This window comes from Myripristis murdjan, chromosome 24, assembly GCF_902150065.1.
Source record: "Myripristis murdjan chromosome 24, fMyrMur1.1, whole genome shotgun sequence".
NCBI classification, from domain to species: Eukaryota; Metazoa; Chordata; class Actinopteri; order Holocentriformes; family Holocentridae; genus Myripristis; species Myripristis murdjan.
In genome coordinates, this window is record NC_044003.1 from 17,226,821 (window position 1) to 17,254,710 (window position 27,890).

General features: G+C 43.4%; 1 protein-coding gene across 1 annotated transcript; it reads right to left on the bottom strand.

Moving 5' to 3' along the window:
- Positions 1–103: 103 nt before the first annotated feature.
- On the bottom strand, positions 104–27,890 carry LOC115356645 (brain-enriched guanylate kinase-associated protein). Its single transcript, XM_030047863.1, has 7 exons — positions 26,817–27,890; positions 24,202–24,239; positions 11,206–11,367; positions 9,195–9,261; positions 7,745–7,852; positions 7,154–7,234; positions 104–2,473 (listed from the first exon to the last, which is right to left on the bottom strand). The coding sequence occupies exons 1-7, from the start codon at positions 27,888–27,890 to the stop codon at positions 1,052–1,054; spliced, it is 2,952 nt and encodes a 983-aa protein (XP_029903723.1). The 3' UTR covers positions 104–1,051.

Sequence of the window (27,890 nt, forward strand, 5' to 3'; positions counted from 1 at the left end):
CTTACATTTTAGAAAAAAATGACAAGATGCTTCCGCATTAGGTTGTAGAGTTCTTAGGACACCTGCATCTACATTTCAAATCCCCACACAGCTGCACTGAACACACTCGAGCAAAGCTTGAAGCATATATGCATAATTTGTGCTTTATTAGGCGAACAAAACAACAGAAATATATAAACATGCATTGTTGTCATAGAAACAGGGTTGCAGTGGCTTGATGGGGTCTGGGCATCCAAATTTGAGGTAGAATGGGGCAGGGAAATCTCTCCATGGGATATAGAGAAAAAAATAAAATAATATTGACTGCAAAAACAGATGTTTACATTTCAAAAGTTTCCATCAATAACAAAATAGCACACCCATCAATAGTTTCAAATTCAGCTGAAGGAAGAAAAACAAAACTTAGGCTTCTCAACGTTCATTTAAGTCATTCATTTGCTCCGCATTGTCTTCCTGTGTTAAACATTCACACTTACATCTTCACAAGGCCAACACTGTTTCAGCCTATGATTAAAAAAATGACTGAAACAACTCTGTGCAGTTCATACAGGCATCATATCTCAATTAAAATACATCTCTGAGTTCTCTCATATAGGTTTGGCAGTTTCTCTCATTTCAATTTATATACAAGTTCCAGGTTCATTAAGAAGATTTGCATTTGATTGATTGTTCCAGATGTTTTTCTTTCTAACAGCTACATACAAAATATATCACTCAATTTTTAAAGATCAAGTATATATTTATACATTTGAAATTTAAATACATATACATTCTTACAAACCGTCAAGGCTCTGAGAGCTTTAATCTTTATCTACTGCCCTAATTATTTTGGCATGACTCACTTGTTTCAGACATTCACTGTTGCCATGAAAACCATTGTCATCCTTTGCCTTACAATCAAAGCCTTTGAAAATATCAGCAATAAATACATGATACATGTACATAAATACATGATTTCTACTAGTCATCGTGCTATGAGAAGCTGTAGCTGGACTTACCAGGGCCTTGCATGTTATAGCCTATCAAAGAATATACCTGATTGGAAAGTCTCTTAGTTCAGAAGTGTTCCATACAGCTGGGCCTTGGTCAGACTGTCCTTTCTGGAAAGTCCCAGGGAGCCAAATTTTTGGTTGTACGGAGGAGGAGGAGGGGGCGGGGGTGGTGGTGGTGGCTGGCTCACCTGTGCAGGTAAACTATGCATCTCCACTTGATAGTGCTGCAGGTCTGCGGCCATCTCCAGGGACCTCTGGTTCAGAGACTCAGTGGAGCTGTTGGGGCTGGGATCCACATAATCTTTGCTATGTCCACCAGCTGCCACACTGCCCTCCCTGTCTTTGGAGCTCCCTGAGTGGTAGAGGCTGTGCTCCGACTCCTGGCTGTCCTCCTTGGTGCGGTACAGGTGGGCCTGGCTGTGGGCCTGCCGCAGCCCTGGGCTGCATTCGGGGCTGGGGCTGGCAGCCACCCACACTGGGTCCATGACACCCACTCCATGATGGTAGTAGTCAGCTCCTTCCTGGAAGCTGCTGTAGAGCGGCCCCAGTCGGATCTTAGCGGGTCGAACAGAGAAATGTTGCTCTGAGAAGCTGTAGGGTGAAGCCCGGCCAGGGCTGCGGTAGGAGTGGGCACTTAAGTCCTCCACGCTCAGCTGTCTCCACCTGCCAATCAGTTCCTCTTCCTCAGGTGCTAATGTGCTGCCACGACGACTGTCTCCATAGGCGACGCTGGGGGAGGAGGAGGGAGGGAGGGGCTCATAGGGCTCACTGAAACAGGAGGACATGGTGCGACTGTAGACAGGGGAGCTGCCATTCTGGTGGTGGCTCAGCTCAGCCTGCTGAAAGGGATGAGCATTGGCAAAGCCCCTTGGACTGTCCCGCTCCCAGGATGAGTCACTCTTTCTCTCATAATCTCCTGCATCCCTCCATTCCATGTAGAGGGAGTGATGGTGTGGGGAGGAAGCTGTACTGCTGGGTGGGCCATTGCCTTTGTCCTCAGACCCACCTCCACTGAAGCTGGAGTAGGAGCTGGAGCCTGCACCAAGTGTGGCCTGGAACTTGGCAAAGTGTTCCTGGGAGAAGCCAAGCCTCAGTCCCTCTGAGCCCTCTTCCGGGTTGCTGTCCGTGGAGTTCTGTGGCCCGTACACCAGCTTCCTCTGGCCGTGAAGGTCCATGCTTGGCCTCCGTTCACGGTGCCTGTCATCAGGGCAGTACAGGGCCGTGTCACTGCTGTACAGGTCAGATTTGTAGGCAGCCCGGAGGCCCAGGCGCTCCCCCGTAGCCATGCTGTCGAGGAGAAAGCCATGGTCCTGGGTTTGGGGACTAGGGGAGCGGGAGGCTTGGCTGCTGCTGCAGGCTTCATCTGGCTTCTCCAGCACCTTGGCAATGAGAGAGGCAGGGACAGAGTCGGAGTAGGACGTGTGGCAGAGAGGAGACTCTTCCAAGTGCATGGTCACTCGCTGCTGAAAATCAGCGGGAAGCTGAGAGAGAGACAAATAGAGAGGAGAGGAAAATACATGTGTCACTGTACCATGAGGTCAGTACTTGCACTACATAATTACAGTGTCTGTACAAGTTGTTGCATACGATGCGACTTTACAGCCTTAGGGAACATATACTGTTAATAAATTATTGAATGCATTTCATTCTGTTCAGTGTAACTAATTCATCACACACTGGTCTAATGCACTACTGTACACTCACTACCAGACTATCCCTGTATACATGAACACAGCTAAGTGTTGAAGTAAGAGCAACATGTAGATTGACATGTACAGTGTACAGTGTATTACATGTCTCTATACATGCCCCCCTCTCCCCCTCCCTTTTGTATTGTGTAATGGAAACTGGGCATGTCTCCATGTGTGTATGTCACGTGTGTCAATGCCACAGCACAATATATATGTGTGTGTGTGTGTGTGTGTGTGTGTGTATAGATAGATAGATAGATAGATAGATAGATAGATACACTATATTGCCAAATGTTTTCACTCAGCTATCCAAATCATTGAATTCAAGTGTTCCAATCACTTCCATGGCCACAGGTGTATAAAATCAAGCACCTAGGCATGCAGACTACTTCTACAAACGTTTGTGAAAGAATGGGTCGCTCTCAGGAGCTCGGTGAATTCCAGCTCGGTGCCGTGATAGGATGCCACCTGTGCAATAAGTCCAGTCATGAAATTTCCTCGCTACTAAATATTCCACAATCAACTGTTAGTGGTACTATAACAAAGTGGAAACGATTGGGAATGACAGCAACTCAGCCACGAAGTGTTAGGCCACGTAAAATCACAGAGCGGGGTCAGCAGATGCTGAGGCGTGGTGCGTAGTGCGCAGAGGTCGCCAACTTTGGTGGAGGGCGGATTATGGTGTGGGGTTGTTTTTTGGGAGTTGGGCTCGGCCCCTTAGTTCTAATGAAAGGAACTCTTAATGCGTCAGCATACCAAGAAATTTTAGACATTTTCGTGCTCCCAACTTTGTGGGAACAGTTTGGAGATGGCCCCTTCCTGTTCCAACATGACTGTGCACCAGTGCACAAAGCAAGGTCCATAAAGACATGGATGAGCGAGTTTGGTGTGGGAGAACTTGACTGGCCTGCACAGAGTCCTGACCTCAACCAAATAGAGCACTTTTGGGATGAATTAACGTGGAGACTGCGAGCCAGGCCTTCTCATCCAACATCAGTGTCTGACCTCACAAATGCACTTCTGGAAGAATGGTCAAGAATTCCCATAAACACACTCCTAAACCTTCCTAGAAGAGTTGAAGCTGTTATAGCTGCAAAGGGTGGGCCGACATCATATTAAATCCTATGGTTTAAGAATGAGATGTCACTCACGTTCATATGCGTGTGAAGGCAGACTAGCGTATATATGTATATATGTATGTATGTATATATATGTATACACACACACACACACACACACACACACACACACACATATATATATATATATACACACATATATACAGATAGATAGATAGATAGATAGATAGATAGATAGATAGATAGATAGATATTTATGTGTGTGTGTGTGTGGGGGGGGGGTGTCAGAATTAATGTCAGAGTTTGGGATGAAGGCAAACTAAACAGCTTTGCTTTGAAAAGAAAAACATTCTTTTCTGAGCATTCTTCAATAAAAAAAAAGCCCTGATCCACTGTGTCTGACTCTCCATAGCAACAAACATTAAGCCAACTGCAGCACATCATCAACAGGAATCTAGTCAGTTGTTGCTAATTGGCAATGAGAAGCAAGCTAATTATAACTTGTAGATACAGGAGAGCAAAGCTAACATAGAGAACTTGAATAAACATTTCATCACAACAATTTTATTCCAACTTTGACCAAACTAAATGCCACTTAATTACTGTCCACACATTATTCCGTGTGCTTGTTTTGTACAAAAGCACAACTAGCTTTTATGTGTATTCAGATATTTAGGCCTATCATTATGTACCCTGTCTGTGCTTGTTTTGCAGTAAAACAAACCAAAGCACTTCAGCAGGAGCCGAAGAGCCATTGCACTTCTCAAAATGCTGCAGCACCATTCATCAATATGCTTTCGATTACTTTCCACCCACAGGGCCAGCAGACTGTTGGACATACAGCAAGTGTACGAATGACCTCTGACCCCCATTATGTTTGGCAATAAGCCTGCAGGGCCATTTAACTGCTTTTCACTTGACTACATATTTGCAGTATGCAGGCAGTATGCAGTTAATGTGTGGGAATGTGGATGTGTTTGTGTTATGTGTGAGTGGAGGGGGTGGGGGGTTGCATTGATATTTCCATTCAGCCATATGGGCAAAACGTGAGGACGCATTCTTTATCCTATGGCCGTTTGCCAGCATTAGGGCTGCTCTTGTCACGTGGCGTGGGTAAGGCACACGGCTGAGGGCAGATGCAGTGGATAGCAGCACCAAGCAGACTCAGACTTGTTAAAGACACTCATCAGTACCACGTGTATTTCTCTTCACAAGCAACAACAGCAGGATGACATAGCAGGGCTGCAATCTCCCCCTCTGTGTTTTTCCAGCTTTAGAGCCGTGCACATTTAGCCATCCATCATGTCCTCACTTTGCCATGAAGCAGTTCCTGTAGGATGCTTAATCATCATCAAACAATTGCATGATTACCAATTCCTGAGCAGTATAATTACACTCTGACTTAGCTGCATATTGAGCAGCGACAGGTAGAGAAAAGACTTCAGAGCCCCGGCTTAGTTTATAATCTTGTCTCACTGATGCAGTGATGGGTCTCAACAGAAGATTCATGCTAATGTTACTTTGCAGTTCAAACGCGCAACTCATTTTCAGTCCCCTGCCAAAGAGATTTCATAAGGATGAAACTGTGGGGCAATTTTCTTTCACAGCACTGAAAGCTAAAGAGTTTCCCCCTTTTTAACATCCAGTAACTGCTGCATTTCTGCTTTGTTTTAAAGTTAAGCACGTTTTAATATAGCACAGATCATTTAAAATATTTTTTTAGAGTCAGAGTCAGTCACCAAATCTCAATGCATTAAGTTTGTATGAAATTCAATACATGCCTTGCCTATGCTAGCTGCTATCATTACCAAATGCTCAGTGCAATCAAATCAATGCTGCCGAGCACTGATTTGATTTTTGGTTCGACACTCAATGGGTAAAGCCAACGAATCACAAGTTATATGCCTAGATTGAATTTTTCAGTAAGTAAACACCATTTCAGATATTATTCACTAAACGTGTACTATCAGATTATGTATTTTTGTTTGTCTACCAGCAGACATGGACCTGAAGGACATTATGCTTTTCTTGTATTTATATTGGGGGGTTCATAGGATTGTATATGTTGCTAATGCTGAATATTTTCTTTGTGGCTAGAAATCATGTGGCTTGTTACAAACAATGTTGATGTTTTGTAATGTTAATAAAAAAAACATGTTTGAATAGGACAGCATCTTTGGAAGCCATAAGCACCATTTCAAATATTATTTACTCAACACATATTATCAGACTGTGCTTTTTTTTAATGTAAGTATGAAGATTAAAGGAACATGCAGCTGTTTCAGTTTGAAAATAATAATAATAATAATAATGAATACACTAACAGAGCACAGGACCTTGGGAACATAAGGTGGAGCCCATTACTTCCACCTCCGGAGCAGAGCCGCTTCCAAAAACTGTTTGCATGACTAAAGCTGCAATCTCTCTTCCCTGCAGCGACCTAGTCATCACTCCACCTAGTCTCAGCTCTTATCTCCCCTGGCTCCCCAATTGTGGAGTGACCTTCCCGCTATAGTCAAGACAGCAGAGCCTCTCTCCATCTGCTGTTATGAGCACAAAACTCATATCTTTATAAGGCACCTTACAACCACCCCCCCCATCCCTGCTTCCTGACTCACATCCCTTTTTCCATTTCTTTCTCTTTTAATGTGTTGAGATTGTTTTTTGTATCAGTTATATTGTATTAACTATTTTGTCATCTATTGTCAGGCCCTTGGATTTCTTAATATTGGTTGATTTCAGTGATACAGCAGGTAAAGGACCATACCAATGATTCTGGATGTTTGGTCCATTTACTATAGTTTAACCACATTTTATATTGCAATAACCCATTTTGCAGTTCATGTGGGGGTAATAAAGATTTCACAACATGTAATCAAAATCCCTCAATTTTGAAATTTGAATTCCTGGTTGAAACACCCACCTTATAATGTTCTGCTTCTGCAGCTAATAAAGTCATTGCCTTTCATAAACCATAGTACTGATAATTTGTGTAAAGCAAACGTTTCCCCGGGGGCTATTTTCCAGCAGAGAGATCTGTCACTCCCCCCAGTTTCAAGTCAACAGTGTTTTTGCTTTTAGGAAAACTAATGTGGATTTTTATTATGGTGATAAAATACTTGTAAAGAAGGTTTGAAGTCTTGAAAAGTAAATTTTCCTATTGCAGTGGGATGAATGGAAACCAGTGGCTGGATAAAAGGTTGGAAAAGAGGATACTGGAGTTCTAAACATGCAAAATCACTGGTATGGTCCTTCAAGTTTATTCTACTGTTATACTCAAGTTGTTCTGGATTAGAGTGATAGCAGGATACATAGAGTGTCACGTTTTTCAGAAAAGTTGAGCTGCACTGGATGGACATGTATGGGTGAATGCGCTGTATTTTGGACTGACCTCAGAGAGCTGGGCCCTGTAGAGCGACTTATTGCACTGGAGAAGCTGAGCAGCCAGGTTACAGTCCTTCCTGTACAGGTCCTAAGGAGTCAACATGGCCAGTGACAGAAAAATGGAAATTAATCTGGAGACAAATAGTGCCATTTATCAAAAAACAATTCAGACAATATTGTTTTAATTGTAAAGGATTCCACTGGTGTTGGTGAGTTTTCCTCTCGGCTCCACTGGCTAGAGATCACTGTACCACTGGATCAAATCTTTAATTGAATCCTTAGCCTCTTCAGAGACTTAGGGGATTGGAACTGACTGACCTTATAGCTCCTAATGACTCAAACAAGGCTCTAATTTCTTCTCCAGAGAACTGCATGTTCATCTGTCTAGGTTATCTGGTGTTGTGACAATCGTTTGTTGCTTTGTGCAGCATTTTGCACAGAATTTGGAGCTAAGTAAAAGCTGATCCTAAGTCAGCTCATGCTTTCCTCTGTGCCATTCACAGAGGAAAGTGGAGTAGTCTAGGAGCAAAGTTAAACTGAAATGCATGGTTTTTAGATAAAAGCACAGTGGACCTTCAGCTGTCCGCCAGGCCCTTACATTGTCCTCTCGTAGTTTCTCGATGGTGAGTTTAGCCTCCATCAAGTGGTTGTTGAGAACGATGATCTCCCTGCTCAGAGCTCTCTTTTCATCATCATGGTGCTGGGACTGAGGAGAACAACATTTTTTTTTTTTTTTTCATTTGAAAGTTTGAACAATTTCATTATCAAGAAATCAACCAACTTGATGTCAGTAAACTGTGCACTGTGCACTCCAGGGTGATAAATGTCCTCTTCTTAGTGGCTATAGGGGGAGATGGAAAAAAAAGGTTTGGCACAGGTTGAGTCATCACTGGTGAATTGAGCTTTCTCTGCACGGAGGGGAGCACTAACTCACTACTGTATAGGAGACTCTTCTTCTATTTGGCTCTGAAATGTCAATTTATCACTTTAGGTGTGTGGGGACAATTTCTTGCCCAGTATGAAAATTTAATATGGGCAAATATGACAAATCTATGGCATCTCAGTTAGTAAGGATGAGACACTCTTCCCTGTTGGAGCCCCACTTTGTGATTTTTCTGAGTATCTCGCCTAGTATAGGTTTAGATGTGCAAAAGTTTTCTCTTTTTTTTCTTCCTCTTTTCTCTTTGGACTTTATTGCACCACCTGCACATGGCTAAGTGGTAGTCATTCTACAGACTCTCCAATATATATATATATATATATATATATATATATATATATATATAATCTGTTTTTATCTGTCTGGTAATTACATTCTCAAGTTGAAAAGGGCCAAGGGGTCGGAGGAGTTTGTGGCCCCTGTGGAGTGAAAAAGCTTCATCATTACACATAAACTTACTCAGCACCCCTCTCGCTCTTGTCAACCCCTGGGAAGATGTGAGATGAGTCAATAACAGCTGATGAGGTCGCATCATAAGAAAAAAAATTGCTGGCTTTTATTTCTAAACAAAAAGTATTTTTCTTTTCATGAAAAGCTAGGTGACCTTCAGTTTTTCCTTACCATGAGTGCCTAACGTCCCTCTGCTTCAGCTCATTGTGATCACGATGACGACGATGATGATTATTATCTTGTGCTCTAGCAAACCTTGTCCGTGAATATTTTCAGCTGTCTATTCAATAGCAAAGACACATGATGGTCATACAGTGTTCCCTGGCTGGCTGGTTAATTGTATCTTTCCACCGGCAAAAGCAACGTCTGACAAATGAAGTGAGGCATGGAGCACTGGGGAACAATGGGCTCGCTATCACTCTGCCATTGGAAGGAGGACAGCCAATTGTAATAAGCCATAATTAACGTCAGTGGTACCAACAGCAGGGCATTCATATTCAAATCATCCCTCAAAGCTTTCACTACCATCTCTAAACCGCATGACTTGCTTATGTGCTTCTCCTTTGTGTCTACAGGTACTTAACCACAAGTATTGGAGCCCATGTGCACACAGACACACATAAACACTTGCAAACACCCACCTCAGTCTCACACTTACATTTCTGTGGATCTTTTCCTCCAGATCTTGGTTGATCCTCTGCAGTGCTGAGTAGCTGCTTTGTATTCTAAAGAATACAAACGACATTGCTCACTTGCAGATAATGGTTTGTACATAAACTTAGACCTGAGATCTCTCCAAACTGAAAATATGCATATCGGCAGCCTCAGCAGTATACAAGTTAGAACTAAATCACATGCCAGGATTGCAGCTTGTTGCACTCCTGAGTGCCGTTTTCACAAACACATCTCACAGATCTCATACCAGCAATAGGATCATAAACCTGATGCTTCGTTCTATTGTGCTCATTGTCCAGTTTAGGAAATGATGCACATGGCATCTTTTTGGGTATCTTTGCCTAATGAATGTATGACAGTTGCTGCTCCAGTCACATGGGAAAATCTTTTTGCCTGGAAAAATGAATATTTTTTTATTTACCCATGGATGGGTTTTGATGAGCACCTATAAAGGAAAGCCATTTGATGAATGGCAATATGCAGGAGGGGGTCAGGCCAACCTCTTAAAGGAATATTTCACCCAAAATCTTTTTATTTTGTATCTCACCTAAGTAGTTTGGCCCAGTAAATGTATTCCTCATAGAGAACGTGGGTTTCTAATCCATTTCTGTGGTACAGAGTGGATCAGGGACATCAAACAGGTGCTAGGGGGTTCATTAAACTGTCTGAACACACCCAAACTGAGCACATGCTTTTTAGCCAGTGCATAAGTAGGACTACTGACAAATGATCTAGCTGGAGGTGGGTCTTTAGCTCAGTGAACTTCCAGGCCAGTCGCACAGTTGCACAGTTGCTGTTAATTTTAGTAGCATTTTTCTGGACATCCTTAGTCATTTTTACCGTAATTTCACTGATATAGGACATAGTGAACAGACAAATGGGGAGTCAAGACTCTGTTTATGCTGCATGTAGATTTTGAGAATTTGAAGGGTTTTCGTATCCTTTTTGCTTCCGTTTGTTGAAGTCACTGATCAAGACCATGCTATCAGAAATGGCTACAGTTTGTGAAATCTTTGTTCTTCATTCGGCATGTGATTACAAACTTTTTTGTTAAACATTCAAGACTACTTGGATTGAACATTAAAAATAGATAGCTATAGATGATAACAGATGCCTCCATTTCCATGCTGCTTCCCTTTTTTCATGGGTTTTGAATGTTGGTGCAGGATGTTTTGTCAGCTGAGCAACAGTGTTTACAGAGAACTCTTGCTTCATGTTTACCACTTCTGCAATTTCTGCTTCGTTTCGACTGCTAGCAACAAAGGAAGCTCCATTCACTCCTGATACAGTCGGAGGTGTGAGGGTGTGCCTTGCTCAGGGGGGGATTTAATGGTAGATGTTGAGTACGGAGACAACATTACTAATTGACTTAACCAACCCAGATTTTCTCAACCAATCCAGGGGCTCGAAGCAGATATTTTCAGATCATAATTCCTTCACAAATCCACTTCTCTAACCACCGACACTGCCTGTCATTTTGGTACCCGATGCTGGATATGTTGCCAATCTTAAAAGGAATACTCCAGCATTTTGGGCAAAATACCCTTTTGTTTTTTTCGATGTACCCAGACCGCGTCAAGATGTTCGTTACCATTTTCACTTCTATATATCCTGTGATTTGGTTCATTCAGGTACCATTTCATGTTAGCTTAGCATAAAGACTTGAAGTCTATGGGAGTCATTAGCATGGCTCTGTCAAAATTAAAAAATAAGCCTTACTCTGAAGCTGTCTTGCACCATGTGTCATATGTATTTGAAATACCCATTTCAAAATGTTAAAAAAAAAAAAAAAAAATGATTTCAGCAGAAGTTAGAAGTTAGAGACTGTAACCGCTGAACACATTTATGAAGGTATAGGAAGATCTGGCACAAATCAGCTTCAAACATCTTGTCTCAGTGAGAGTAAGTCGGAGAAAGGGTATTTTGCCCAAAATGTTGGAGCATTCCTTTAATGTCCGTTTACTTTATTAGTAAAGCCTCGGTCTTCAGTGTACCTGCGGAGTTTATCAGTGAACTTGTCCAGTTCCTCCTGTGCACGGCGCAGCTCTGTCTCCAGGTACTGCCGAGTGGAGTCAAATTCACTCTCCAGCAGCTCCAGCTTGTGTGTCGTGTAGGAGAGACGCTTCCGCAGGTCCTCCTTCTGCTCCTGCAATGAGCTGTGTGCACACAAACACACACACACACACACACACACACACACACGCACACACATTCAGAGCAGATGATAGTGTAAAGGGCATATGGTTGCGGCAACAAGCTTGTAACATGGGTATATGCTGATCTAAATTGACGTACAGGGACTACAAATCTCTTTTAATGCGCCTCTGAATAAACATGCAGCGATGATGAGAACATTATGAGAGGGTAATAAAAGCAGGAATGCTCGATGCAAAAGTGCTTTGTATGAGGAAATCATGGGACCAAAACGCAGACCCCTAATTAAGAATTCGGGCAGGAGAAAGTAGAGCTTTCAAAGTCATTAGCTCTTTGAGTGTTAGACGTTTTCTATGCGTTAAAGCCTTGCTGCATATCACAGAAAGCCCATCACTAGTAAGACTGACCCTACTGACAAATGGGAAGGTTTAATCTGTGATGAAATATGAGCCAATGAACTCCAATCCATCACAAGAATAGACTCTGAAGGCTGGATTTACCGCACAGTGTTACCTCCCCCTACGTGTAATTCAGCAAGACAGCGCAATGATGACTATTTTTAGAGTATGTGCATTACCTGGGCTGCAATCTAATAAAAGGGCAAGCGTGAGTGGGAAAAGAGGAAATGTCTGTTGCCGTGATGGATCTGAGTGTCCATTGCTGGGCTTAATGGAGCCTGTATTGACAGACAGATGGAGGAAAGAGTGTAATGACTCTATCTGCAGCCAGATAACAGATAGCAGAAAGTGGATGGAGATGTAGTCACGTTGCTCTTTTCACTCACTCTCTCTCTCTTTTAACAAGATCATAGATACAGTGGTTGGGGGCTGAAAGAGCATAAAACCAAGGGACAGCTTCCTCTCAGTGCTTTCAAGTCCCTACGTGGAGGTGTCATCCAGTTTCCATCCAATTAATATATAGGCCAATATTCCTGCAATCAGTGGGATGAAGATTAGACTGGGACAATCCACACTTCAACAGAGATTCACATGCTTTAATTGTAATCAGCCTTTCAGTTATTTTTGGTTGGACCAAATATTCGCAATGTAACCCTTTCTCTGTATTGTTTCTGGATTTCTCTGCATTGTAGCCTAATGTCTGATAAACCTCATCAACCAGATTGTTAATTTTGGACCGTTATTCTAACAAGGTATTACGGAAATCAGCTGATTCACAGACATGCCAAATACAGACACAAACCTGATGGTGTACTCGAGTGGTACAAATACAACAAATTACGTGTTGATTTGGGAGATTGGACTTTTAGTTAAACAAGCATTTGAGTCAAAGCTGCTTTGGAGGCAGAAATCATCTCATTGGTTGAGTTCAGTCTCAGTGGGTGGAGCCAAAGTGTCTCTGTTTCTCGTTTAGTGTGTTAGACTGAAGCCCTGTGGAAAAGTTGAGGAGTGAGAGGGGATATAAAATATTGAAGCCTAGCACTCTTGTTATTAAATGGACAATATGCAGTCTTGTCATACTCATATTAGGATCATGCCATATTATTGTAACCATAACTACAGGCTTCCTACTCAAAAAAAAAAACAAAAAAACAAAAACATTCCTGTCGTGTTTACTTCTTGGTAATTCAGGATTTGCTACTTCTGCCCGATTTCTCCCACTTTGCCACACGTGATCGACATTTTGACAAGAATATGGTTCATCATGGAAATGTTGCCAATAATAATGTAGGTCCCTAGTCGGCCTATATGAATTTCTCTACACATTTATTCACTTCATTCATACGGCAGGGTTGTGTTATCTTAAGCATTCCTTATTAGCCTGTAAACGTGTGACAATTCTGCAATGTTTCAAACAACTGCACGCGAGACGAGTTGTTAAGTGTAACCTTGAATCTCTCTACCTTGGTTAACTTGGTTACCTTGGTTAACTAATGAGCTCGGCTGACTTTCCAAGTTCAAACTAGTCATGCTGGTTTATCCACGGTATGTTTCTAGGCTACACATACTCCACCTTCTTGTGTTTCCTCTTTGAGCACAATGTCTAGCGGGGACTGGTGATCAATTGCACCAGTTTTGAATGAAAAAAAAAAAAAAAAAGCAAGGCACCTCGTTTTATTTATTATTTTATTTTATATACTGTTAATTTTAGTACCAGGACAATGATTTAGGGACACGGTTGTTGTCCATATATTCATTGTTCATTTGGTTTAGGATTTATCCACACAAGCTGCATCTTTGCTATGGAGTCCAGTAACTGGGAATACAAAGACAACAGCGAAAATACACCTGTTTTTTGTCGAATTTGAGTTACTGGCCTTTGGGAGATGCTTTAAAGTTGTAAGAGCAACTAGAAATGTGTATAAAAAAATCCTTTGCTCCCAAAGCAGTGAGCCCACTAAATTCTGGAGTTGTACAGATCCTTGAAATTCAGAGGCTTGCTGGATATGTGTACTGTTCCTGTTCTGAGTTTTCTGTATTTAATCTTACTGTGTTTTATTAGCTGGTTTTATGTCTTGTTGTTTGTTTTATTTGCTGTTTGATGTCTAAGGTCCAAGGTCAATAGCTGCTGAGACTAACCTCTAAAGGTAATGAATACCATGGCAACGAATCAATGAAAAACATAAGCCATTTATAGGGTCTGCTCATGTTTTGCTCAGATTCCTGCTTTTGCATTGAGATTATGAAAGTCAGCTAATTTACTTGCTAACTCAGCTAATGACATTATTTCTGATTTTGATTGATTAGCTCTGACCTTGGAAGCAATTAACTGCCTAAGCAAAAGTACAGCTCCTGATAAAGTGAAATTAGTTAAATAATGATGCTGTTACTTTCATATCTATTTACTTTTGATTTGGAATATCCTTCATTTTTTTACACACTTCCTACAGGAATCTGGAAACCTGTATTCAAAACTAAAACTGAATCAGTGAGTAAAAACGCCTGACAACAGTGTAATTCAATGAATATCTCGACTGACTCGATGGCATTTCATACTGTATTTTCATTATCCTGCCAGCCCCCGTCTCCCACACCCCGCACTTCACTTTGGCTGGCAGGTATTAGCAGGGGAGTACAGGTGTTTGTTGTATGACAGAAGATGAGCTTATGTGAAGCGGCTCCAGGGATGAAAAATCCCCCATTAGTGACCTCTCTGAACAGGAGCTGAGTCAGATGAAATGAGTGCTTTCATTCCGCTGAGATGAGATGACGAGTCGGGATGACTGCTGGGCTTGGAGGACCAGGATGAGGCTGCTTGAGCACCACTCGACGGCAAGAGGAGACACCTCGTGGGCGGATGAACGGACAAACAGATGAACACAAGGATGGATGGAAGGAGGGCGTCTGAGAAGTTCACTCTTACCTCTTTTTCTGATGTTTGCCGCCATTTCGGGAGACTTTTAAGGCGGTTTTGCCAATGTATATCTTTTTCATGGTTTGTCTGTGTTCCCTCCCTCTCATGTGTTATAGGGGTTGACCACAGGGAACAGGCATGTGTGTTAGTTTTCCAATGGAGACCAGCTAAGTTTGGCCTGCAGAGTGACTGAGAACTCTACCTGTGTTGACCCTGCCAAACAAAGCAAACACACAGATTGGCAACCATTAGTAACTAGGGCTCGATCAACCTCCGAAAGCTGAATCTGCTGTTTTGGTAAGCTTCTGAATAGGATCTCTTCATGCGTGCATCACTTGGTAAGTCCATGAAAACAGCATAGAATCCGATTTCACCTTGCACCATAAGCCATTAAAGTCCCCCTCCACTCAAAAGTGTTTTTTTGTATGTTTATGTCTCCTAAAATGTCTAACCTTGACTATACTGACTTGTATCTGTGCAGAGTTTGTCACTGAAGAGGTGCTTTCACAATCTTCTACTGAAGGTGGAGGTGTCTGTGCATGCCCCTGAAATATGAGATTCAGACGTAGGCCAGCTATATTTGGTACATTACAAATGCAACAGCCAATACTGTCAGCTGACAGTCATGCATATCATTAGCTGGTGCTAATGAAAAAATGGTTAGATTTTCAAATATGGCACAATATTCAGGACTGTCTGGGACGGGAGCTCTGGTTACAAGCCGGCGCACCGGCAGGCAGGGGGATGGGTGGCGACTATTTACATATTCATAGAGCTGGGCATTGTTAATGAGGGCAAGGTTTACAGGTACATTTAAGACACCGAGACATGTTTTTTTTTCATGGAAAAAAGAACCTCTAAATAAGTAATACTGATGAACAGAGATTATTTTAGGGGCTTAATAAATGACTGGAGGGGGACTTGAAAGCGTGAGTCAGCACTTGCAGAAAACCCAATCCGTTGTGTAGCTGTAGGTACTTTGCCTTTGACAGCTGCTAGAAATACCTGCTGCCACATCGCTGACTGGGTGTGGCCAGAAGTGGCACATGCCCGAAAACTTGAACCACTAGCAGGCAGAACAAGAGAAATGTTTCACCGTATGTGATTTAGTGTTGAATTTACCTTTAATGTGGCAATGCAAGTGCAAATCAGTAATCCCTGACAGGAAAATCTTGGCTTAGTCAATTTCACAAGCCACCAAAATACCAAACAAGATGAATGTAGGAAAAAAAAACCTTACTCTTGGTAGAGAAAACCTTCAATAATGATATTTAGACTATATGATGGTAAAACTACTTTTTTTAGGGTTAACGTCTCTTCAAAGAAGAAATACATCCTGAAATACGAACAGCAGATGATCGACAATGTACCTTGCATTTCTTAGTCCATGTTATTGAATGATGGTGTATTTTTCTTATTCCCAAGGAGGGACTGGCTTCCTGGCCAAACATAGACAACACTGTGTCACGTCAAGATATTTCCAGCACAGCACACTGGAATGTGATAGCAAAAACATTTTTTCAGCTATGTAGTGGATTGACAGTAAATTTAGGTTTTGGTGTCAGTTCCTTCAGAATCAAAGAGCTTCTTTCTAGAGCTATTATTTGGCACAAACATTCAACACTCAGCGCAAATACCTGTTTCCCCACTGACAGTATCTTCAGTAGGCCAGGATGCAATTCAATCACAGCTTTCCTCTTTGGATGTGTCATGAAATACATATCATACGTCTTCTATGGCTTTTTTTTTTTTGCAAGTGAAACATTTTTCCCTGTGACACATATGACCAGCTCCACATATTCAGTGGTTTGGGAAATGCTGGAATAGTTCATTGCTTTGAATAAAGAACTAAAAATATGATGATTACAGAAAATGCGCAAGAAAAATATCATTTCATAGGTTTACAGACTGTATTTATGTAGTTGTGGGCATCATGTCAAAGGTAGATGTCCTTGACTGGGCCATTATGTGATACCAATATCAGCCCCAAGATATAGGCAAACTAACTGATCAGTCATTCCCTATGATAATAATCCTATAATATAATAACACCCGCCTCCTTCTCACACACACACGCACACACCCTCCGCATTCTATCCACAAACCCAACACTTTTATCTGCTTGATGTCATCACTGAGTAGACACAAACTGACATATCTGCCCAGTCCAACTGAAAAGAGCTTGACAAGGCTAACAGACTTTCCTCTGCAGAAGCAACTGGAGTAAATATTCCCTCCTTCCCCCTGCATCTCCATGGGGTCCGCAGCACAGGTGCGGCCATCAGCATGCAGACAAATGGTGCGAGATATTAGACCAGACGGCCCGGCGTTTGATCAAAGCCAGGCTGATCTGAGTGCTGGACCATCCAGTCAAGGAGGAGACGAATGCGGAGCGACCAACTCGGGTGTGACTGCAGTGTAGCTGGGCCACAGAGCCGAGGAAAAGCATCATGTTTGGGCTGTTAGTCAGACTGAAACACAGTAATCCCCAGACACACGCGCGCACACACACAAGTAGAAAGCGGAAGACGTGCAGAAACATGTTGATCTACTGACGCTCTGTCATTGGGAAGTGATTTATGCTGCTGGCTGAGGAGGCAGAGAGACATACACTCCTCCAGATGGTGACAGCTCACCATCGCCACTGGAGCCTTCACTCCAGCTGCTCCCCTCTGAGTCATACCACACCGGCTATGTGTGTGTGAGTGTGTGTGTGTGTGATATTTTAAGGGTGTGAGTATAAGCACGTCTAAGTTTATGTTTGAAGATGCCGGTTGGTGTTGATGTGAAGGTATGAGCATGTGGGCCTGTGTGTGTGTTTATATACATGTGTGCATCTGTATGTGGGTGTCTGCTCAAGTGTGAGTGTGTGTGTGTGTGTGTGTCTATCTGTGTATATGTTCATGCATACACACCTGCTTGTCTCAGTGTGTGTGTGTGTGTCTGCATATGTGTGTGTTTGTATGCTGTGCCATCAGCTCTGTTAGGCTCTCCCCCCTCACTCCCATTCTCTCAGGGAGAGAAATTAAAAAAAACAATAACTACCATAAAAGGCAAAAGGGCAGCCATTAGCAACACGTCTCTTTGCTGTGTCAGGTGCCAAACTACCGAGCACCGACACACGATGTTCGCTTTTTTATTCCTTTAGCCGATCCGCGCACTGCAGCAAACACAGACAGGGGTTCGCTCAGATGGAGCTGCCTGCCACCCACTCGTGTGCCATGCTGACATTTGAGAGGTACCCAGAGCAATGAGGAGCAGAGGAAGGAGTAGGAGGAGGAGGTGGAGGAGGAGGAAGAAGAAGAAGAAGAAGAAGAAGAAGAAGAAGAAGAAGAAGAGATGGGGATGGGGAGATGATGAGAAAAGAAAAGGAAATGAAAAAACAAACAGGGAACATTGGGTTGGACTGCTCCCTTGAGCTGGACTCCTGCAATTTAGATAGAGAGAAGTAAAAAGAGGAAGAGAGAAGAGGTGTGAGACAGGAGAAGAAGGAGAAGCGAGATGAGGAAAGGGAGTAGAGAAAGGGAGTGGGTGTGAGGCCTCTGTATCATCATCATCATCATCATCTCCTTCTCTCTACCTGTCTGTCTACCTGATTCATGCTCTCTGCCCTCTCGTTCTCATGTACCTCACAGATGGATTAGCTCTCAGGAAAGCCCTAATCACAGGTCCAGACCTCGGCATTAGAAGCGGGGGGAACCCAAGTGGCTGACTCATCCGGCAGCGGCAGCCGGAGCAGGAGAAGAAGACGAAGAAGAAGCTCGATCTGCCATCTGCGTGTGTCTTCACGTTAACAAGGTGGCTAACCTTCCCTGAGGCACACAGATCCTCCCACTCTCCCCCCATTACCCCTTGCCACACACACTCACACACACACTATGTGTCAGTCAGCCTGCTGACATGTATGACTCAACCTCCTCACAGCAAAAAAAAAAAAAAAAAAGCTCTCAACACAGTAGCGCTATCAGGTGTGTGCGTGGGTTTAAGCCGTGCGTAGGTTTATGTCAGTGTGTGGATGTTTCTGAGAGTGAGAGAGAGAGTGTGTGTGTGTGATTGTGTCACTGTGTCGCTTTGACAAAGTCAGATCAAGACACCTATGTAATTATTCACCAAATACCAACATCATCACCAGCTTTAGTGGATAATGACCTGCAGAATGGATTTCATGTTCGGTTGATGGCACTTAATATGGGGAAGTTTATAATCAGGGCACGCATCCTGAGAGGAATTTAGGAGAGGCAGAAAAAATGATGAACCTAGCTGTGCGTAAGATACACACACACAGACACACACACACGCACATGAACACACACACACACAGATTTCTTGGGCAATGAGTCAAAGTATGGTCCAGATATAGATAGCTGGAGTTCAACATCAAGAGCAAGTGGGTAAATATTAATAAGTTATGATGGATGCCATCCTAACTCTCTATTCAAAAGCTTGGCTTTAATATTAAGTGCAGCCTATTTACATGCAGCCTATATAAAGATCACAAACACTTTCATCTTTTTGTCTGTTGTATGTTAAAACATGTTTCCAGGAAGAGTTTTGACTAAAATCCAAAACGTAGAGAGTTCAGAAGAGAGTAGAGCCAAGAAAAGCCCCAAACCATAAGACCATTGAGATGCATATGCACAAACACACACACACACACACACACACACACTATGCATGCAAACAGAAGCACATGCTGTTCTAAAAAAACTGTATGAGCCTGCGGACATGAAAAACATGTTATGGCGCCAATGAATCCCATTGAGAGCTGGCCTAGCAAACCTACTGAGACCTCATCTTCCTCTGACCCAGAATCCACACACTTACCGTGAAACTTCATCTGCAAATGTGGAACTTTTTCATTTGAAATTGAGTGAGAGATTACGATGTGTTCCAAATCAGTGCTTCCGAATTGCTTTTGCATTGCAAATTTGCCATGAAGTCTTGAGCGAAATCTATAAGAAAACCCATTTCTGACCCGAGTTTGTGTTTGTCCACTGTCTCTCTATTCAGACATCACTCTTCCCGGGTCCTGACCTGCTGCTTGAACAACACTGTCCTACATGAAATAGGTCACTAAATGGAGTGGCATTTGGCTTACTTTAACCCCAGAATTAGGCCATCTTTTCAGCTACAGCCAAAAGAGATGGGACAAAGTGGCCCAAACAGCTTTCAAAAGTGGTTCAATCATTAAAAATAGAATAGACACGCACACACATGCACACAAAAGACACACAGCATGCTGCCCGCCATCGCAACATATTGTTTACGAGTAGAGCTCAAACGGACAGGTAGTGATTAGGCACAGTTACACAACAAAGACGCCGCCTCTGCAAAGCTGCTGCCCGGTCCTGTACTACTCTGTGTTTGTATGGATCTCTATGTGTGTGTGTGTGTGTGTATGTCTGCTTGCATGCATGAGTGCATATGTCCATGTATACCAGCTTCGTAGTCTTATTCACTTATTGAGTTCTCAGATGTACTCAGTGGTCCACATCCATACATCTCAAGGGGCTGTCTAAAAAGCCTCAACTCAGGAATGCGTTAATGGTGCTTTTACTCAGGAAAAATGTGAAGAAAATGTAGAAAGCAATATAGGAAGCAAAAGGTTTCCCAGTGTAACAGCAGTTATGTCATACTAAGTAGAAAGTTGGGTAAAGAAACAAGACTAACATGACCCCAAGACTAAAAAAAGAAACAAAAATGGATTGTATTTCTATTATGAAAGCTTATGTTTTATACTTTTTTCCCCTTAAAAAACCCTGTTGTCAGTTTCATACTGCTTACTAGGATGTACAGTATGAATTTACTTTGAGGCAAAAGAAGTGGGGAAATATTCTGCAAATATAGAACTGGGTGAACTGAGCCAAGGTGAGTTTACTCTCCGCTCCATCCTTGCATAATGCTGGTGTCGGAAGAAAATTTGGTATATTTGCATATTTGCAGCTTTTCAGGGCTTCGGAGAGGCAGCCTTACATTACATACATTTGCGAGTGTGCATTTCAAAATTCTATCACAGGTTTTGAACCGGTTTTCGTGGACATAAATGACTATGTAAACTTTCAATTCATGTAAAAATCACAGTTGTGGAGTTATGGCAGCAGCGATAAGCACCAAAGCCATTCCCCCCATCTACATGGCTGGCGGCTTCATCATGGTGAGGAATAGATCTGACCACTAGTGCTGTGCAGGGCAAAGGGGAGGGGAAATAATGGGGTTGAGATGAGAAGATATACTTAATGACCCCTAGAGGAGCTGTCAGCGCTTGATGTATAATAGAGAGAGGGAGCGGATAGCAGGCTGTTCAGACCACAGTGGGGAGAGGAGTGCATGATACTTGAATGGCTCATTTGACCAACTTTGTTCACTCAAACAGATTAAACCTCTTCACCACTGACCTCTTCCCTCCAGGCCAAAATTACTGTATTTTAAGGTAATACTTTGTGACATTTTTATATAAATGAATGCCAGTTTGCTTCACTTTTGCCAGTTAATATTAAATAATAGTGATTCAACCTAAAGCTAGTTCATGAAAACTTTTATATCTGCTCTTCTAAGCACCCGGTGTCAGGTGGGTATTTTCTGGCAAAAGTCCTCCACTGCACAGGAAGTGATGCATTTTATGTTGCCTATTTGTTTGCAGTAAAAAAAAAAAAAAAAAAAAAAGAGCAGGGTAAACATAGCCAGAAAAGTACCTGAGAAGAAAGTGCTTTCATTAGGACAAAATCCACCCAAAAAACATGACAGTACTAAATGCACTGACTGACAAGTGACTTCTGGGAAATGCAGTGCAGAAATTATAAAATTAAACAAGTATCTCATGGATTACCACTTTTAAGAACATTTCTTTGAAAAAACATGTACTCTTTTTTCTCAACATACAGTTAAATAAATGTAAGAACTGTCCTTTGGGAAGCAAACATTACAGTGACTTTGAACCTTTTTATTTATTTGCTACTAACATAAAAAGCATATTTAGCATTATGTGATATTATAATTCACCAACAAAGGGTTAGGGTTAGGGATATTTTAGTTATTGTTCTTATTTACAAAAAACATGTTCATATATTCTTCCTCCTGTTATTTTACTTAAATAGCTTGAAAATAGTAAGAAGTAAGAAGTAGTAAGAAGTATTCTTAATTCAGATCCACTGACAGTAGATAGAATTTGTCATTCAACATCACTAAAATCTAGCAACTCCAGTGTACAAGTGTTTTTTTTTTTTTTTTTTTTTTTTTTTTTGTCACCAAGGACATCATTTTCCCCTCTGTCCTCCAGAAAGCAGCATAATTTAGTCCTATATTGTGCTATCAATCACACTGGGGGAATGACTGTCAGTTTTTTTTTTTATTTCTTTTTTTTCTTTTTTCCCTCCCAATCTCATTTTAGAATGAAACTCATCAAATTGTTTTCAGCAGAAGATCAATATTTGACTCCTGTCAGAATATTCCGACAACAGTTTAAAACTCATGTTCATCCAGCCAAAGTCTGCCCTCCCTGCCCCAATCTGTCTTCATCTAAAATATACATCTCTATCTGCGCCACAGGGCCCCTGGCACAGGAGACTGGCCGAGGGAAGGACAAAATTGGGAAAGACAGAGAGAGAGAGAGAGAGAGAGAGAGAGAGAGAGAGAGAGAGAGAGAGAGAGAGAGAGAGAGAGAGATTTCAGGACATTTCATCATGTGGACTGGAAGGCCTCTGAGACGGGCTGTGGGGGCGGGGCTTATTGGAGAGGGAGTGGGTGGGATGTGGTGGGTGGGGTCGGGGTCACAGGTACACCCAGCGATAACAGTCCCAGTCTCCAGTGTCCCGGCTTCATCAGAGAGGCAACAGGTGACTTAGTTTCCTACTTTATAAAAAAAAAAAAGAGCAACGGGAAGGAAGCAAAGGGGCACCAGGCTCCGCCCCCACCACCCTCATCTTGGCAAAGCTGGCACAATTCAATTAAAGCTGTGACACAGAGGTGAGGACAATCGATGCCTCATGTTGGAGAAACACCCCATCAGATTAATTATCCCTCATCGACTGGTTAAATGGCTTTTAAGCTGTAATCTGCCTGAATCATAATGACACCATAGGTAATCGAACACAAAAGGAATAGCTCAGGATCTTTCCCATCTGTGTGGGATTAATTACGGTTCATTAGTAATATTATTAATTAAAACATGTCTACTGTAGGACAGTGAGGTAAAGCGGAGAGGTAGGCAAGAAAGGGGAGTGAGGGAAAACTAAAAAAAAAAAAAAAAAAAAAGCGGTGATCTTTAGCATTTAGTCATATTTATTCTACATTTACCTGCTTTAATTCCTGGTTAATACCACTTAAAAGTGGATGTCAACATTTGTCATTTTTGTAACCTGTCATCTTTATAAAATCTGCATGTGGACTTGTTTGGTTTTCACTTAGAGAGTTTAATTTGAACAAATGAGACATGATCATGCAAAAAAAATGATTAATCAGGGTTAGTATTGCATGCTTATTCACCACTGGTAAAGCAGCACTATCATGCGGAGTAATTAATTAGTGTTGTGACAGATACCGTGGGAGCATTCCGACAGGTGATCGGCCAAATTTGCACTGAGGCAGACATTTAAGAGTAGTAGATGTAGCTTTACGTAATCTTAACAAGTGCAAGACTAATGAAGCGACCCTTTTAATGATTCCACAAAGGGAAACCTTATAATGCCACATACGCCACAGTCAGATTTTTACAGATGAGGCTTTCCCTGCATTGAACAATCAGCCTTGATATAAGGAGCCCGCTCCGCACAAGTCGCAGGATAAAACACTCCATTATTTTCCACAAACTATCAGAATAGCTGATCATTACTAACAGCACTGCATCAGCAACCAGAGCAAGCAAACTGACACTGTGCGTGCGCATGCAGCGACACAACATACACATGAGCACATACACACACACACACCCACACATACACACATTCACACACACACACAGGCAGACACAAGCCAGCTCTGTAATCTGAATCAAAGATGTAACGGTGAAGCAGTACCTTCCGCTCACGCAGAGCTTCATCCTGGAGACAGAGAGAGATAAAAATCCTGCTGCCGGAGCCTTGCTGGGGATGGAGAAAACCCCCCCTATGCAATCTGGAATGGCTTACCCAAGCTCTCCCTAAAGCTTCGGAGAACCCCCCCCTCCCCACCTCTACACGCAAGCCCTCCGCCGCTGCCGCCACCACTACCACCACCAGCACCACTCAACAGCAGCAGCAGCCCAACCAGGAGAGAGTGGAGAGGAGATAGAGGGAGAGAGAGGGAGAGAGAGAGACTGAGCAAGAGTAGAAGAGATAGAGAGTCAGACAGAGAGAGAGAGAGAGAGAGAGCGCAAAGAGAGTGGGAGAGAGAGAGGGAGAGTGGGAGGGAGGGAGCATAAAGGAAGAAGACAGGGAGAGCGCGGGGGTGTGATGATGGAGCGCTGAAAGATATGTGCAGAGAGAGAGTGAGAGAGAGAGAGAGAGAGAGAGAGAGAGAGAGAGAGAGAGAGAGAGAGAGAGAGAGCTTACCTGATAGTGTCTATGTTGTTCATCTCCTCATCAGGCACCTAAAGGGGAATGACAGCATGTTAGTGGAGGGGACCCATCAACTGGCCCGGGAGCTGCCAAGTAGAGCGTTGCTGCAGCACTCGAGAGCACCGCCACACACTTCACGCAAAAGAGAAAGAAAATAAAGCCCACATACATATTCACCAGTCGCACTCGCCATCTCCCACTGTTTTTGTTTACATTCTTCCTCCCTCTTTCCGTCTTCCTCTTTCCACCCTCCCCTACCCCCCACCCCCCAACACATCCACACACACACACACCCCTGCCCCCCGCCTGCTCGCTCGCTCGCTCTCCCCACTGTCTCCCAACGCAAAACAAGCCTGTCTGCATCTGCGCTTTTACTTGAGGTGGGAAGAGAACAATCATATCATACCAAGAGTGTGGAAGGAGAGAGAGGAGTTCGGGGGGGGGAGTGGAGTGAGGAAGAGAGAGGGAAGACAGGAGAGGGGAGAAAGAGAGTGAGAGGGAGAGGGAGAGAGAGGAGGGAGGGGGGGGGGTGCGAAACCTCCATTGCAGCCAGACTGCAGATACATGGCAAGCCCCCCCACGAGGGATACTGGCAGCAACTCAATATCTGTGTCGAGGTGTTGAATTGGACAGAGGAAGCAAAGGAAGAGGGAGAGAGATGTGAAAATGGAAGATGGAGAGAGAGAGGGAGTGAGAGAGAGGGAGGGGGCGGGAGAGGGAAATAGAGGAGGGGGGCTAGGTGAGGGGGAACAGGTGGTTCAATCTGTTGAATCTTACATATGTCCCAGGTTGTCAGGAAGAAAAAGATTCACACCAGCCTGCTGCACACCGGCCCCTTTCTTTAGGGAGAATAATAGAAGACCTACCTATCACCCGGTCCCTATCTCTCTCTCTCTCTCGCGCTCTCTCGCTCTCTCTGTCCCTCTTTCTCTCTGGCCATGAATTATGCATCAACTTGAGATTATGCCCCAGGAATTTTCATCTCCATTCAGATTTAGGTTGCGGGCTTGATAGAGTGTGGCATCCATGCCGCTATGTTATCATGTTTTATGATTTGGTGAATGCTGGGAAATTGATTTAAGCATCCGTCGTTCTGCAGGAAGGCTCAGGAAATGATGCACATTCACCCGTAATTAATGAGCGAAGCAGCGATGATAGCAAATTTGGTCTCCAGGGTCAGTCACAAACATGTATAGCCTCGTCGGAATATCAGTGGCAAATGCTTTTAATGGGAGGCTGTGGGGAACTTAATGAATTGAGCTGCTTCATCAGTGAGTACACAGCAGAAGGTTGTGTGCCTGTGAAGAATGTTACGTTGATGCACTTGCACGCCATGTGCATCAACACCATGTACAAGGACTTGTGTGAGGAGCTGAAACTTTACAGCTTCACACACACACGCACACACACACAGACGAAAGCACACACACACCAACAAGCTCACATGCTTGTCTCTCAGCCCCCACAACCACCCACCTTTTTTCAAGCAGTTGCTAAGGTGACAGCAAAGGCTGAATTTTAATCAGACAATAAATTAAGGCAATGTGATTTTCTCCTTTATTACTGAATGGAAGCAGTGCAGATTCTGAGATCTGTCAGGTACGTTTTGATTTTCGAAGAGGAACACCGGCAGACTGCAAATCATTCTGAGAAGTTCCAACTGCAGTCTCCATGAACAGTGAAATGGCTTGTTAAGAGATACTTTACACTATCCAGTGGACACAAAACATGCGAGATTCAATTGTATTTGATGATATTTGCTTTAAGAAATAAAACATAACACTTTTCACCAACTGAAATAAAGCACATTTTTGAAATACTTTCATTTACTTAACAAGGTACATAAAAACAACAGATAATTATCATTGATTTTTGGAAGCTCCACCTGTGGAAGTCATGTCCAGGCTTCAGCTGCATGAAATACATTTTGATTTAGTAATTGGTAATTGAGCCTTTGAGCCAAACTCCCTAAGACTGCTACAAGCGTGGGGAAACCATTGCTTGTTACTGCTGGAGAAAACACCTCAGCTGTTTAAATGGGTTCTGTGCGTTCAAAGCCATTCTGGGGTGGTGGTGGTGGGGGGGTTAAGTCTCCAGCTGAGTAAATGATGGATGTCACACAATAAATGCTAGTGAGCGGATGAGTCAGTAAAGGACTGCATTGTTCAGTTCAGATTGTTTGTGGAGGAACTAGCGATGGCCAGAATACTAATGAGCACACCCATAAATGTCTGTTCGCTGGTCAGCATGAAGCACGGCCCCAACTCACAGTCAAGGCCAAATAATTTATCTTGACTCTTAAACAGTTCAGCTGCGGGAGTGCTTGTGGATCAGCAGGATAAGCCACATACAGTACCACTCATGCTCATCCTTTTTTTTTCTTCTTTTTTTTTTTTTGTCTCCCTTCATTGTGTACTATACAGCAAAACAGAAAGGGCCCCTGAAATCACCTTTTAAAAATCTCATTGAAAATCATCTCCAAATCTAATTTATTCAAACATAACTTCAAACTATGAGATAAACAGCTTCCACCCGACTCCTTTTTTTCTCTAAACATATGTTCAGAAGCCTGGCTTGTATTTAAGACTGGGAAGACTTCCATCACTCACCATGTTGATGCCCCTGGGCAGAGAAACAGATCTGTAAGGGTATCTGGAGAGGCCCGAGTTCCAGTGAACTACAGGAAAGGAGCTCTTCATCTCAAATATAGACCCTTGACAGAACTCCGGAGGAGGCGGTATCACTTTCTTCTCATCTATCTCCAGCAGTGGCGGCACCTCTGCTTGTGTGTGACGGTGCTTCAGCTCGTCCTCACTCCTCACGCTGTCAATATCTGTTTCTAGATAGGATTTCTGCACTGGCTCTAGGAGAGTCTGCTCCTCCTGATTCTTATCCACGGTTAAAGTGTCCTGCTGCTGGGCCATGGAGCTGGGCAGACTCGGGCTCCTCCAGCGCACCACTTGGATCTTGTCGTCAGGCTTGGCTGGGGTGCTGGCAGTGGTGATGGTGGTGGTGGCGGTGGGGACAGAATAGTGGCTGCAGCTCTGGCAGCTGGCCCTTTTGGGCGTGGGAGAGATCCCAAATGCCTGCAGGCTGTTTGGATTGAGCACGCTGTACGTCACCTCGTCTAGGAACTGTGAGAACTTCAGCTTGGCTTTGATCTTCTCCTCCAGCAGCCACTGCAGTTTGGAGTTTTTAGCTTTGGCGTGGTGCTGTGGGGAGCCCCTCCCTTGACACACTCCACCCCTCTCTGGCCACGCGTGGAGCTTGCCATGGTTGCTGCCTCCTCCCTGCTTCGCCCATGGGTGAGCTCTGCCATGAAGCCCTCTAGCTAGCCAGAATGCTGGCTTCCCTTGCCTCTTCTCTTTTCTCAGTCGAGTGTGGAAGGCTTCCTGGATTTGCCTCTTGATGGAGCTGTGCAGGAAACAGGTCGCCCCGGAGCTCCAGCTGTGCTGGCTGTCAGTGCATTCGCTGCTGCTCCTGCTGCCTCCTGGACTGCTGCTTGGGATGCTGGGGCTGGATGGCAGGCTAGGGGAGGACCTGCTGGATAAGGGGCCTATCAGCTCCTCTAGCCAGTACTGGTCATGGCTCAAAGTGGGGCAGAGGGCAGCAGAGGAGGCTGAGGAGTTTGGGGAATGCTGGGCCTGGCCTGGCAGAGTCTGTCTTGTCTTGTCCATCGGCAT